The sequence below is a fragment of the Triticum aestivum genome, chromosome 3A, assembly GCF_018294505.1.
Source record: "Triticum aestivum cultivar Chinese Spring chromosome 3A, IWGSC CS RefSeq v2.1, whole genome shotgun sequence".
In the NCBI taxonomy this organism is placed as follows: Eukaryota; Viridiplantae; Streptophyta; class Magnoliopsida; order Poales; family Poaceae; genus Triticum; species Triticum aestivum.
This window is the reverse complement of record NC_057800.1, coordinates 69849207-69863974: the sequence shown is the minus strand read 5'-3', so window position 1 is coordinate 69863974 and position 14768 is coordinate 69849207. Positions and strand designations below refer to the sequence as shown.

General features: G+C 48.8%; 2 protein-coding genes across 4 annotated transcripts; one reads left to right on the top strand and one right to left on the bottom strand.

Moving 5' to 3' along the window:
• Positions 1 to 262: 262 nt before the first annotated feature.
• LOC123060362 (protein IQ-DOMAIN 6) lies at positions 263 to 2998 on the top strand. 2 transcript variants are annotated; one of them, XM_044483052.1, is made up of 5 exons: positions 263 to 666; positions 1180 to 1476; positions 1576 to 1803; positions 1954 to 2079; positions 2159 to 2998. In XM_044483052.1, exons 1-5 carry the CDS (start codon positions 595 to 597, stop codon positions 2750 to 2752), a joined length of 1317 nt encoding a protein of 438 aa, XP_044338987.1. In that variant the 5' UTR covers positions 263 to 594; the 3' UTR covers positions 2753 to 2998. The 2 variants fall into 2 exon arrangements, with proteins under 2 accessions (XP_044338987.1, XP_044338986.1); XM_044483051.1 differs by lacking the exon at positions 263 to 666 and adding an exon at positions 714 to 1074.
• A 5010-nt stretch (positions 2999 to 8008) lies between these two features.
• On the bottom strand, positions 8009 to 14552 carry LOC123060361 (protein PHOSPHATE STARVATION RESPONSE 2). Of its 2 annotated transcripts, none has more exons than XM_044483050.1 (9): positions 14291 to 14552; positions 13293 to 13996; positions 12530 to 12770; positions 12376 to 12452; positions 12252 to 12291; positions 12095 to 12152; positions 11438 to 11507; positions 8650 to 8854; positions 8009 to 8583 (listed from the first exon to the last, which is right to left on the bottom strand). In XM_044483050.1, the coding sequence occupies exons 2-9, from the start codon at positions 13884 to 13886 to the stop codon at positions 8576 to 8578; spliced, it is 1293 nt and encodes a 430-aa protein (XP_044338985.1). In that variant the 5' UTR covers positions 13887 to 13996; positions 14291 to 14552; the 3' UTR covers positions 8009 to 8575. The 2 variants fall into 2 exon arrangements, with proteins under 2 accessions (XP_044338985.1, XP_044338984.1); XM_044483049.1 differs by having other exon boundaries at positions 8009 to 8557.
• Positions 14553 to 14768: the final 216 nt, after the last annotated feature.

The following is a 14768-nucleotide window of genomic DNA, read 5'->3' as shown; positions in this document are numbered from 1 at the left end:
AACGGGTTAAAAACACGGCCCCGGTGCGGTGAAGAGCGAGGCGAGAATCCAATGCGGCGCGGCGTGAAACGAAGCGACTGACGGATGGACGGGACGGGAGGGGGAGAAAATCTTTTATTACCGTCCAAAACTCGCATAGGATCCTCCTTGTGCTTCCCAGCCACATTGCCATTTCTGCATTTTTCTTTGCTTCTCCTTTTTGGCCAGTAGTACAACTAGCAGTTTCTTTCCTGGTGATTAGTGAATGGAGTGAGCGATTAAACAAAGCGGCGGTCGTGGTCGCGGCTTTTTGTTGCATGCAATGCGATGCATGCGTGTGCTTTGGGCAGTACCAGTTCCCTCCATTTCGAATTTCAAATCCCATCCGGCCGTTCCCCAAGGCCGACGCGACGCTCTCCCACTCTCTGCCACTGCAAAGCCCCCCGCCCCGGGCTCTCTCGCACGCGCACGCAGTCGCACACACACCTGTCTGCTCCGCCTCCCGTTCTCTCGGCCTCCTCTCCGTGCGGCGTTTCTTTCTTTTCTTGAGTCTCCTTCCTCCTCTCCGGCGGCCGCCGCTCTAGCTCTAGTGCTGTTCTTGGCGTGGAGGAGGGGATGGGAGGGTCCGGGAAGTGGGTCAAGTCGCTCATCGGGCTCAAGAAGCCCGACAGGGAGGATTGCTGCAAGGTGAGGCGAGCCGCAGCTCTTCTTGCTCTCTCCATCGATTCTTGATTTGATGTGCAGAAACATCCCGTTTCACAGTTGATTTTCTTGGCTTAGATTCATCTAGAGTTTCTTGAGGTCATGTTTTCCCCCAAATAGAAGAAAGAGAGATGATTACCGAGATTGGTTTCCTCAACCCCATCCCGGCTAAAATCCACTGCTCAAAGCTCCCCTCTAATGACCACGCAATGTCTCTTTCATTCTCGCGCACATGTCTCTCAAGATGCAAACAGCAACAGTGCTTTTTATCCCCTTGACTTGATTGTACTTTCTTCGCTGCTTCACAAGTACTACTATACTTGTAGTAGTACTGCCCAAGTAGGGTTATCATTGGCTCAAAATAGGCTTCTTTTAATCTCCTGGGTCTGGGTGGTAAATCTCATCCCAAAGTTTCTCGTGGTTTTCATGTCGAGCTTCAAATCTCGTTGCGGTAATAATCATGGCCGGCATCCCCTGATTTCGCTGTTTCTCCTGCAGAACAAGCTGCTGGTTCCGTCCGGCCTGGGAGTGGGAGGCAAGGGCCGGAAGTGGAGGCTGTGGAGGAGCTCCTCCGGCGACCACGGCTCCCTGTGGCGCGGCTCCAGGGGCGGCAGCCAGCGGTCAGCGGCGTCCGAGGCCTCCGACGACGCCTCCTCGCTCGCCGCCGCCGCCGCCGCCGCCGACATGTTCACCGCCGCCCTCGCCACCGTCGCCCGCGCGCCGGCCAAGGACTTCATGGCCGTCCGGCAGGAGTGGGCCGCCATCCGCATCCAGACCGCCTTCCGCGGCTTCCTGGTACGAACCGCTCTTCTCAGGCCGCATCTGCACGGCGACTGCGAGTGCGACTGCGCGCGCGGTGGGCTGAACGCTCCGTACGTGTTTGTGTTTTTGCAGGCGCGGCGGGCGCTGCGGGCGCTCAAGGGGCTGGTGCGGCTGCAGGCCATCGTGCGCGGCCGGCAGGTGAGGAAGCAGGCGGCGGTGACGCTCCGGTGCATGCAGGCGCTGGTCCGCGTGCAGGCGCGCATCCGGGCGCGCCGCGTGCGCATGTCCACCGAGGGCCAGGCCGTGCAGAAGCTCATCCAGGCTCGCCGCACCAAGCTCGACATCCTCCGGGAAGCCGAGGTTACCTCCCTTACCTGTCCTCCTCCATGAATCAAACATTGTCCAGTCGGATCGACTCCTTCGCATTGAATAAACTCATGTAGGATCTTTAGCCATCTTTGCTGATTCGAGTGTTTGACTGTCTTGTCTGGACAAATTTTGAACTTTCAGGAAGGATGGTGCGACAGCCAGGGAACTCTAGAGGCAGTGAGAGTGAAGCTGCAGAAACGGCAGGAAGGAGCAATCAAGCGCGAGCGAGCTATCGCCTACGTGTATCACGGCGTAGCGAAATGCAATGTATGAACCAATTCTCTGCAAGAATTCCACTACTGCTCATCTGAATGAGCTAACATTGTTTCTGTTTTCTCTTCTGCAGCAACCCAAGGGCGGCAATGGCCGGTCCAACCAGTCGGGCCTCCTGCTCAAGCACCAGCACTGCGACAAGAACAACGGCAGCTGGAGCTGGCTGGAGAGGTGGATGGCGGCGAGGCCCTGGGAGAACCGGCTGATGGAGGAGCACAACCAGACCAACGCCAGCTCGCCGGACCTCGTGCCGTCCAAGAACTGCGAGGACGCCTTCGGTGTTCTCGCGGACTTCTCCGAGCCGAATTCAGTCAAGGTGAGGAAGAACAACGTGAGCAAGAGGATCAGCGCGAAGCCGCCAGGCGCGACGCACCCGCAGCGGTTCAAAGCCCAGTCCATCTCGTCCCTGAGCACCGAGCTGCACAACGACGAGAGCTCGGCGTCGTCGTCGTCATGCTTTGCGTCGACGCCATTGTCGTTCTCCACCTTGCTCACACCAGAGAAGACCAACAATGGCAGCGGCGTCAGGTCGAGGCCGAACTACATGAGCTTGACGGAGTCCATCAAGGCGAAGCGAAAGCCCTGCGGCGCGCAGAAGACGACGGCATCGAAGCAGTTGGATGATCGGAAAGCCCCAGGCGCCGAGTTGAAGGCCGCCAAGGCGTAAACGCACGGTGTTCGTGGAACTCCAGGAAGAGATGAAGAGCCAATTTTCAAGCTCTCTCTAGGGTGTTTTTCAGTGTCTTGGTGCTGCATTCTTGAGTGTGTGTGTGTGTGTGTTGCTGGTGTCTCATGTTCAACATCTTGTTGTCGGATTGGTTGCCCCGTCTCAGGGCAGCCCTCATTGTCATTGGCAGTGTCTTTGTAAGATAGTTCTTTGACTGAGATAAAAAAAATTGTGTGGATTTTGTTAGTTCAGGCTGTGAAAATTGTTACTAGATGTTCTTAGCTTCTCTCATGGTTGTTTCCGCTATGATGTGACCTCAAACAAGCTCAAGTCAGCGCTCTATGCTGAAATATCTCACTACATGTTTAGGCCTCCTTTGGTTTAGAGGAATTTTTTAGGAATTCGGGATAGGATTTGAGATACATGTCATCTCACTTCCTATGACTTTCCTATTCTTATGATTCTCCTACCCTGTGAACCAAAGGAGACCCTAGGGTTTATTGGACTCCAAAATATGCCAATTAGGGTCCAATACTTTTGTTGCCCACATGGACACGTTGCTGAACAAGTAGGCAAATCTGACACTACCACATTTTTGTGCACCCATAGAAAACATGGTCCTAGTTGAACAGCCCATGGTAAGCATGGCAACACACAGTGTCCCTTTTTAGGCCTTGCTTAAACAATGGTTAGATGTGGTTTCATCACGGCAAGACCAAGAACACTTGCACTGACCTAGATTATTCCTGTTTACCCGTAGAAAAGCATGGCCCTAGACCAAGAACAGCTCATGGCAAGCGTGGCAAAATAAGAAATTCCTGTCTTCAGAGAAATCATCAGGACCAAGAACACTGCAGCATGCCTCTATCATGGTTTGGGAAGCAATTGATGCCCCGCAGATGACATTTTTAAGAGGTAAAACCAGTTGCCGGGCCATAAATGCCCACAGGATAGATTCCGTAAACTGACACGGTTAACCTTGTTTGACCTCCTCGGACGAAGAAGATTTCTGTCCTGGAGGACAGACAACATCAGTGTACTACATAATGTAGGTCAAAGAACATTGTTGGCCCAGAAAACAAAGGCCCTAGTGATCTACGCATCGTATGCTACTATCAGTAGCTCTTCATAAACCTAATCAAGTAATCATACACCCCAAAAATGATGCAATGTTCCTTAAGCAGCAGCTCCAAGCAATCTTTTCTTTTTTGCTTACCAGCACTGAAAGAAAGAAGGCAGAAGAGCAGTTCATTGTCAGAGGGAAAAAGAAATGCTCAGTGGAAGCAGCACACTACGCATCATGTCACTTTGCTAACAAGTACTGAATTCAGCAAAGTTTTTGAAATGCCGGGGGCTATCATTTGGTGCTTACAAGTGCAAAGTGGTGGCCCTTTTGGCCCTGCCTGAGCCTGCCTATTGGCCGTTGCCACAGTCATGCTGACTGGATCTGGACGGACAGCAAAATTTACTTCCGGAGTGGTGCTGGTTGGGATCCCCCCGCTAGGGCACACTGAGAGTGCATTGAATTGATTGTGCTCGATGACGACGCAGGGTTTCAGGACCAGCCCAGTGCTTGGCGCCCCGTTCAGGTTCAGTCAATCAATGAGTGCGTCCGCTGCTTCAGACTTCAGACATGCCGCCTGGACTGCAGCACGGAGGCAAAAGCTTTTGCTGAGCGATGGTAAGTGTAGTTGTAGATCAGCAAGATGACATACGTGTAGTCAACAACAATCTTACGAAATGTACTACTGGTACTTGTGCTGTGGTCGTCAGGATCATCTTTTTCATCCGGCTGGTGCATCTTCTTCTGTGTCGGTAAATTATGGAGAACGTAAGGTAAAGCACGGCCTACAGAGCTGCGCCTTTGATATGTCGGTAAGTTTTTGAAATTTGTTTTCCGTTTGAACATGGCATTGGCATTGGCAGTGGCAGCAGTGTTTCCTCTGGGCGTCAGGACGGGTGGCAGACGCAGTAAACGCGCTAGGAGGGGCAGCGAATGAGTCGACGCTGCCACTGTGGCCCCAGGACGAAGGCTCCTCCTATTAACTCATCCTCAACTACAAGGCCAGAGCTGACCGGTGGGGCCGGGACACTGATGGCCTGAAGCCTTGCTGCTGCCTGCATCGAAATCCAACTTGGTCTTACCAAGGCGGAAGGCAACTGCGCCTGATTAAACACAACTATGCTGAGGCCCTATTCTGTCCGGTCCCGTCCGTTTGGGTAAAATGGACAAAGGAGGCGGCCCAGCGCGCGACGGCCCGAACCCATCTTGTCCGTTTTGTGTCCGGGCCGACCCATTTCGAGCGCAAACTTGCGCCGGGTTTGGGTCGCGGCGGACACCAAACGAACGCGCGCTCGTCCGCGTCGGGGCCGCGTGGCAGGCGGTCACCTACCTCTCACCCGCCCATATCAATGCGCACGAGCGGGCGACCCCACCTGTCATCCGCACGTCGAGCGGTCGCCGTCCTTCTTTAAGTGAGAAGCATGGACGGGTCGTCGTCCACACTGCCCCACGCCACCCCGCGGCCTTCTCGAAACCCGACAGCGGCGACCACGTCCCAAACCCTAGCCTAGACCTCGCCGGCCGGCCGCCCCCAGCCATGGGCCTCTGGAACTACGGCCGCAAAGGCAGGCACGACCGCGAGGCCGGCTCCTCGTCGGGACGCCGCCGCGGCTCGGTGAAGAAGGAGGAGCCCGCCTCGTCATCGCCACCACGTCGGGCCCCCGCACCGCCCGCCTTCTCCATCGCGCCCACGACCGCCGGCGAGCGCGACCGGCATTACGTCCGAGCGTCGGTGTGCCGCCGTTATTGGGAGACGAGGACGCCGCTCCCCTGGAGCGACGCCCATCTCCCCAATAACCGGCACCTCTCCGCCGACCGGGTCCCCATCCCGCCGGTCCCGACGAGCGACCGTGCGCGCGACGAGAAGATCGAGCGCCGCCGCCGCCTCCTCCCCGACGACCTATTCTACGACGTCAGGTACGCCCCCGACTCCCCGCTGTGGGACACCTGGTTTCATGACGAGCACGACATCAGGCGCGCCTCCTTCTTCGCCGGCACCTCGACGGGGCCGCGGCGGCCACGGGAGCGCGCCCAGGAGCGCGGGCGTAGGCGGGTCCGCGGCGTCACGCCCACGCCGTCGCCGTCTCCGTCGCCCCCTCCACCTCCTCGCATGTCAGCGGAGGAGGAGGCCCGTCTCCTCAAGCGTGTCATGGACGACTCCATGTACACGCACGACGAGCGGCAGTGGGACGGCCTGGAGGAGGCCATGGCCCTCTCTGCCGCCGGGGACGTCGCCTTCCCAGAGCTCCAGATGGTGGCCGTGGAGGACGAGAGAAGGGAGGACCCGCCGGCCGCGTTCCAGCAGCTGCTGGGCTAGGGGTGGTGCTGGTCCTGCACTGCTCCAGAGATGTCCGCCGGCGTGGGCGTGAACTGGTGCCCCACTCCGCCGCGGTCACCGGAGCGGGAGGCCTCGCCACGGGAGGAGGTGGTGCAGGCCGTCCAGCCCGCCCCCGTCCACCACGCACCTTCGGCCCACCTGTGGACGCCGCCGGACTACGTCGACCTCGTCAGCGACGATGACGACACCGGCGGCCAGTGAAGACGCCGACGGCCACGGCACCGACGGGCGCGGCAGGAGCGCGCGGGAGGCGGAGGCGTTTTTTTATTTTGTTTTATATGTTAATTATGAAAACTAGGCCTTTTAAGTGGTCGTGCAAACTGGATCGTTTAAGTGGCCGTCCCCTATATATGTTTTATGTTTTTTAAAATGCTTTTATTTAGTTTTTTAGTTATTTCATTCTAGTTTTTATATTTGTTTTATTCACATCCATCCCGGACATGATTTGGGGTGCGGCCGCGCGGTGCGCGCACGCACGACCCATCTGACAAAGATGGACACGGGCGAACCCATTGGCGCCTCAAAGGGACAAAATCCGGTCAATCCGGACGTCCGTTTGAGGTCGTGCGGTGGAGTTGGCCTAAGCAGTGAAGTGGTGCTGGTACAGTGCACAGAGGACGCTGAGCCGGCCGTCGGATCTTGCAACTTTTCATGACTGCCAGTGTCAACCCTAAAAGCAAGGAAAGAAATGGGAGTAGTTGCTAGTTCGAGCTCTTTTCTCTCCCCCCGTCCCAAAATGTAGTATCGAAAATGATCTTACATTCTGAGGTTTTGGGGAGGAGGGAGTACCTTCAAAATAACAGGTCACACTCTGCATGCAAATTTCATCGTTCCGACTGGTTTTGTGTATTCAAAAATGGCAGACCCCATGCATGCCTCGTCAAGTCATCGTCGTGGTTTTAGACAGGGATGCAACTTTTCCGACTCCCGGACTCTTTTTCTTTGACGGGTAAAGAACTTTATTCACTCCGGCTGAAATTACTTGTCGCGGAAATGGAAAAAACAAATTTATCTAGAACTAAAATACATTTAGATACCCATTTCTTCGACAAGAGTATTTCTCACATAATAGAAAGATCATGTACAATGAGGTGAGAAATAAAGTCTGGGGTGGAGCTCTCCCAAATCTTAGACGACCTATTGCTAAGGTAGTTTCCGAAAACAATGAGGACCTGTTTGGTTTTAATAAGTCACCTGACTTATAAGTTAGGTGACTTAAAACCAATGATTTATAAGTCACGTATGTTTGGTTGTCACCTGACTTATAAGTCACCTGAGCACACCTTTTCATCTTGTTTTTTATGTAAAAGTGATGGGACCCATGCAAAAGAAGGTGACTTATAAGTTTTAAGTTGGGGTGGAGCAACTTATGACTTATAAGTTGGGATGACTTATAAGTTGGGTCTGTTTGACAAAATAAGTCACTGTTTTTACTTTTCAACTTATAAGCTGATGACTTATTTGAAACCAAACAGGGCCTGAATCACATCAACCTTTGCTAGGTCCGCCCCAAGCGCTTTACATTCCGAGATAACGGCTGCTTCCGGGCCCAAGTACACTTGATTGCATCAACAGTGTTCGAACTGTTAGATTCAAATGACACTCAATTGCATACAATGTTGGCAGCCAAATAGAAACCATTCTCTTCCGCACTTGGTACATGTGGTATGAACCATGAAGCTGCAGCTACAAACTCCGCATGATCATCTCAAGCTACTGCTCCTGTAGCTCCCGTCATAGTTTCACCACAAAACGTGCATCGACATTAATCAACCCTCAGACTCTTCTTAGTTCAACCAAATGAACCAGATTTAGTTCATTTATTTGACGAGCTACTACAGGGAATCCGGGGTCATTCAAAATCCAACACTGCGTTCTTCACGCAGTCACATAAATATGAAGCCACACGGCAAACATTGTGAAGGCCAAAGGCTTACAGGATTTGCTCCCTTGCGGACACTATTAACCGAAAGTAAAAAATAAAGGTAAATATATCCTGACCATGTTTGGTACCATAAAACATGCTCCAAACACATGAGGTGGCAGAGAATATAACAAATACTGGATTAGTGCATAATCAAATGCCTAAGATGCTATTGCGTTCCTAACAACGGCGAAAGCAAGAAGTCAAACCCCCTCAAAACAGTACATCAGTGCGAATTTGCTTGCTGCCTTCTGGAAACCTAGATCATCCACATGGCACGGAATCGTCGCTTCCATGACTGTGGGTACTGTACAGCTAAACCTAGTTCATAGAAATGCTCACCCCTTTCTCCCAGAAAGATAGAAGACCGACTTGATTCTAGTTTGGCAGCAACCAGTCAAATTGAAGTCAAATTCATGGCTAGTGGGGTTCACATCTTCAGGCGAGCATGGTTAGATGTTCATTCCTTATCGCCTGATTCTGAAAGAGGGTCGAAAATCAATGATCTAGAAGAACTCGTCAGAATAACGACTGGCATAGCAAACATACAAATTTTCAGTCGACGTTCATACCTGCTTGCTCGGTTGTTCCATTTTGACTGTTGTTTGGAACATCCTTCACGGTAGAAGATTCTGGAGGGTCAGAAGATAACTTTAGTCCTTCTGCCAAGGTTGAAGCATCCAGCGCCTTGTCTGTAGCAGGATTGCATTGCTGCTCGATCATAATCTGAAGGCACTTCCCTTGCTCCTCGATTCTCAGCTGCAGACTTCTTTGCACCTGCGGTGCAGGCAAGGATGGAACCAAAGTAAGGTTAAAAGTTATAAAAGGTATTCCACAGTTACTGCCTGATTCCTAGAGAATTGGTGCGATGTTAAATGACTTAAATTCAACTCAGAAGTGGTAATCAGCCATTTACCGACCCAAAATGTTAACTCTAATTTTAATTGGGCATGCAAAAATGCATTTAATTTCCTATGATGAATAATTAAAGATTAAATATAATTCTGGGTGGATATGCAAATTCCAGACCCCAGAGGGATTTCCAGTGTTTTCCCACGACAGAATGAAATCATGTTCGCAGCTCAATAATACTCTATGCAAGCATGGGAGTGACCTGGTCAGAATCTCAGAGAACATAGGCACAACACAAAGCAGACAAGTTCCAAAAAAAAAACAGCATTGACTTGTACCATCTGTGCACACAGACAAAACATGCCCTAATCCACTCTGTCCATGTGACTATGGAAGTGGCAAATTTCACTCAATGCTGGCCTGACTTTCCTCTTGTGATCCTAACACTACCACATCCTAGCCACTAATGAGACTTAGGGTTCGGGTTCTAAAAGAACTGGGAACAAGAATTAAGCTCAGCATTATGTTGTTTTTATTAAGATGTGTGCATGTACTAAAACTGACCTATCTATGGCTTTCACGCTCTAGTGCCCTGCCTTCAGTAGGAAGCTATCTAAGTGCCTAGATGAAGAGACTACCTACAAAGCTAACGTATGTAGCAATTTTCACCAAAAGGGTGAATTCGATGACACTGGAAGCTCACTGATAATATTCGAAAACGAGACCCCTAAGAATAAATAGGCATAGGAAAACATGTATGAAACTATCAAAGGAGAAATCCGATTTAAAGTAGACGACACATTAAGGCATTAACCATTCTCGCTGGCGTGAATGAATTAAACAAAGTCATTTGGTAAGCTCTGAGCCTAACACATTTTCCGCTAGTTAAACAGACCTTCATTCCACCTAGCTGTGACAGCAAACACAAAAGTTTTCATAGTTTGTCCAGTAACATAGAAACCGTGGAAGGGGAGTGTCAATTTAACTACTTAGTGCTTAATGGCATCTCGTATAGTCATGTGTAGCCTCTCACTATGCACCACTTCTTTGTGGGACCCAAACCAACACAAAAAGTAGGAAAATCCCTCGCATGACTCACCACTGTTCTATCCCGTCTTTGCATCTCTTCTTGCAAATCTTCGTCCCCTCACACGCCAAAACCACCCGATTAGCCACCACCGTCACTTGGTTTACCAACGGTGACAGCAGTGCGTTCCTTAAAGTGGTAGCGTCGGTAAGATGGAGACGGAGCACGGGGGTGACAACAATTCTCACCAAGAGGATCTCGCAGGAGGCAGGAGGGGGATATCAAGGTAGCGCAAATTCCGGAGTAAGCTGCAGCACAGGCAGCGAGCTACCCCAATGTTGGCACCGACAGACTGGTGGAGGTGTTGATGTTGACAACACAGTTGGTAGAGAAGCTGGATAGGCGTCTATGACTCCAAGCAGAGAGACTGGGCCGAAAGGAGAGCCATTTATGATCTCTTTTTATTGAGTCGGACTCGATTCCAGTTTTTGTTGGCCCCGTCCAACGGCAAGATACAAGTATGCCCATCACCCAAAGAATTTAACATGGTACAATATTTACCACAGAATGGCAATTGTGATGTATTGTCAAAAACTAAGAGTGGCATAGGTGAAATGTCAAATTCTAGAGTGGCATAAGCAAAGTGGTCAAAAGCTAGAGTGGCAAAAACAAAGTTTTCCCAAAAAAGAAATTATCCACCTCTAATTAAACCAGACATTATTTTTGTTGTCGTTACAATATATTAGTACATATATGTAGCCCAAAGAATCTGCTAAGTTTTTTAAGTCTATTTGATTACTTTAGCTAATCCGGTTGACATCTTTTTTTTGGACAATGGCATTACTTCTCTTATCATCAACAAAATTAGAACTGAAACAGTCTAGCAGGAGAGTACTTTCACACTTCTAACAAATACTACATCCCAAAATAAGTGTCATGTTTTAGTTCAAATAGTGTCATATTTGAACTAAAACCATGACACTTATTTTGGGAAGGAGGGAGTAATAAATCTCAGATTGAAAATTTCCAAATTTAGACAATATCAATTTGCTGGGTAAAACATAATGACGGGGAACTACAATAACTTGTGTTACTACCACTCCAAGTTATACCAATACATCCCATTACAGAAAGTTTTTTTTTTTGAGAACCTTTTTAACTAATGCCACTGCTAATCGCTTATTAGATGTGCTGAAGAGTTTCGCTCAAAAAAGATGTTAAAGAGTTGAATGTACAATTAATAAGGTCATGTCGAAAGCTAAGACCCATAGGCTCATCTCTACTTCTATGCACATAAAGATGAAAGGACAGTACTTCGGACAGAGGGTAGTACTTTATTGTTGCTTGCTTATCTTATTCCAAAGTGGAACTAACTACAAGCATGTCAAGTATCAAAATCCCAGAAACCCATAGGCAATGAGATTTCTAACTGACCCTCGGCAGAAGATACCTAAATCATGATAGAGCTATTTGGTACATACCTCAAGCTGTTCATGGAGCCGCTTTTGAAGTTCTAACTGGAGACGCAATGCTTCAGTGAGATCAAAATTCCTGCAGGGATATAAGAACTAATGCTCAAAATCCAGTAGGAACAACTAAATAATTTGTGGATAGATGCCAATCAGCTTGGCGAAAACAGTAGGCCGTTCCATGTATACAATCAGAATTCAGCAAGAAGGTATGCAGTAAAAAAGGCTAGCAATTGGAAGATAAAGTTTAAAGGCCAAATACATGTCACAGGAAGAAACCACAGATATAACACTGGTCATCCGAGAAGCAATCTGACTATATGAGAGAATGAATATTTGTTAATGAATCGACTTTAATACGATTTCAGCACGGAATATAGTGTTGTAAACTTGTTATTCATAGTGATGGCCTAACCGGAGTACCAGTAGTACTGCTCAACCGAACGACATCTATGTTACTGCAAACTATTTGCTCTTTTTTCTTGCAAACAACTTCTTTATTATCCTGAATCACTGGGTCAGTTTTACCGATAGTATGATGGGAAACAAGTTTCCAGTTCAGAAATATATGTAAATGAAAATACAGGAAAGTATTCAGTTTTCTCATCATACGTGACATCAGTATCATCAATATAAGTTAATTGAATTTCACATAGGTTGCAAACTTACCCTTTAAGGTCTATAGATGGCAACTCCTCTTTTGAGGCCTCCAGCCTTTCTGATGAACCTGAAAATCTCAAATTGATGAACATGGTAGAGTATTTGAAGAGACTGCTGCAGGGAATATACAGAAAATAGAGCATATGGAAAATGGAAAAAGATATACCTTCAGATAATTCTGGTCTATATCGGGCAGTTCTGTACTTCTGCAAATAAAAAGCTAAGTAAAATCAAATCGATAATTCTGGCTTGTCTCAATTATACCCAGCAATAGCAGCCGACCAACAGACCTGAAGATGACTTTTTACATGATAAATGGTCAAATTATCTGCCTTCATTAGCTTTAGCACGCCCTTTGGAGTAGCTTCTGCAATAATCTCAAATAAATGTCAGAACTCGTATATTCTACAAATGGAGAAAAAAATCTCTTCAAACAATACATACTTTCACTGCCACCAAGCAGATTGACAGCGTCCACAAAACGCTCATGAAGTTCAGGAGTCCACCTCATGCGTGTCTTGGAGGTGTTAGAGCTGGCAGAGGGTGAGGGTGCAGCAACTACAGATGATTCTATAGATTGAGTTGTAACTATTTGCTGGAGGGCTGATTGGTGAACTGAAGTTGTACCAACTTGCTGGCTGGCTGATTGATCAACTGAAATTGATGATTGCACAGGCGGTCCAGCCTGTGCAAAAGCATGTGTCAACACTTAATATCATGTTTACAATATCTACAAGAGTAACACTAAATTATTTTTTTGCTAAACTATATAGCATGCTTCAGTTAGGGATGCCAACAAAAGATAAAACCCAGCCAAAGATAAGCTTGAATTCAAGCTCGGCTGGAATCTGGCTGTGCCTAAAATGCGCTAAGCAGTAAGCATATGCCTAGTTTCAACCTGGAACAAAATCTGGGACTACACTGGGTTAAGCAGGTTTGGCTTGTACAAATTTCAAATGTATACTATCATTTCAAAGAAGGAGCCATGACAGCAACCAAGCCTAATCAAAACACGGAACTTGTCCATATTTATTCTTCAATTCAGTTCACACAACTAGCATGCTCTATACAAATCTCAAGCTTTATACGACCTTTGACAACTTATTGATTTTACTACCGTTGTATACTTGCATAGTTCATTCGTTCAAGAAGAGCAGATGTTACATCTCAAGTCAACGCACCAAAATAGCAGAATCAGCCAGCATACCTGTGGATGAGTTTTAGCAGCACCTGCGTTGTCAGCAATGTCCTTCCAGTCGTCATTCATAAAATCCGTCCACCATTCAGTCTGCTTAGCGAGCTCATCTGTAGCTGCAATAGGACTGATGCCAGTCAAATTGTTTCCAACAGGGACATCATCAGAGAATCCAAGCATGCTCTCAACTGGATCAGGGCACCACGTTGGTCCAACATCTCTTGGAAAATCATTAAAAGTAGGTTCAAAGCCTTCATGGTGTGATCCATAAATCATCGCAGAAGAACTTCCAGTGCTTGGCGTCTGAGAAATGTAAGGATTGGCACCGTTGTATTGCTCAGGGTTCGGAACTGAAGAGAACCTTACAGCCGGGGGCGAACGCAAAGGCCCGACAGATCCAGTACTGGGGTGAAACTGCCCGCAAATAGGAGCAACAGTACTTTGATGAGGCGGGAGAGGGGTTCTTCTCAGTTCCCTCTCCAGCAAAACATTCTGCGCATCTGGAAGCCTTGCAAAGCTTTCATCCATGGTGGTTGAAGGCAGAGGTGATGGCACAGTTACTGGGATTCCAGCAGTATAGAACGAGTTGGTGGTTATCCTCTCCATCTACAAGCACGTGCAATGCTCTGAGTCCACTAACAAAAAGTCCTCCCCTACTCTGCTCGTGAGACCTTTCTTGGCTTCTGAAATTTTCTCCCCTCCTAGGGCTGATGCACCTGCAATAAGGAAAGGGGGAAAAAAACAGGGTTCATGCTAATCCCATGAAGGAAACATTTTAACCATCACTGTGAGAAACAAATTTGAGCGGGAAACAAATGAATCATTACATCATGTTTGACAAAATTCAAGATATCATATGACCCGAAGTCCCAATCGAATCCTCCTAGCAAACAAAAATTGCAGCGCGTGCCCAATACCAATACAATCATACGGGTCTAATAGCCCCTCCCAGGGGCGGATCTAGATGGTGTAAGCCGAAATTAGTGGAGGTCAGTGGGGTTAGCTCATACCTCGGAAGCCAATGGCCAAAATTGCCGACGGGGCTGAGACAGCATGGATGCGCCGAGGATGAACAGGGAACGGCGACGGCGGCGACGCGCGTGAGGGAGGGGGCGGGGGCGCCGCCGGGGAGAGGTAGGGCACGGCGGCAGCTCTTGAGCCCGGATTGGGGTAGGTGGACGGAAGACGAAAGGTACGCGACGGCGGAGGGGAAACCGTGGGGTTGGATTTGGGGGATTATTTTTTCCCGAGATCCGATTCGAGGGATTTTGACTCCCGGAGGGCAGATTTTGATTAAATGAAAACAAACTACTGTTTTTTCTCTGGGTCACTCCTGGCATCATGTTTTAAACTAGAAAAACGTTTTAATTCAACCGCGTGATTTCTCTTTTTTTTTTGCAAGGGCGAGGCGCCGGTCTGATTTTTTTTTTTTGCAAGGGCGAGGCGCCGGCGGACCGTCGCCTAGCACTCTAACAGCCGCGTGATTCG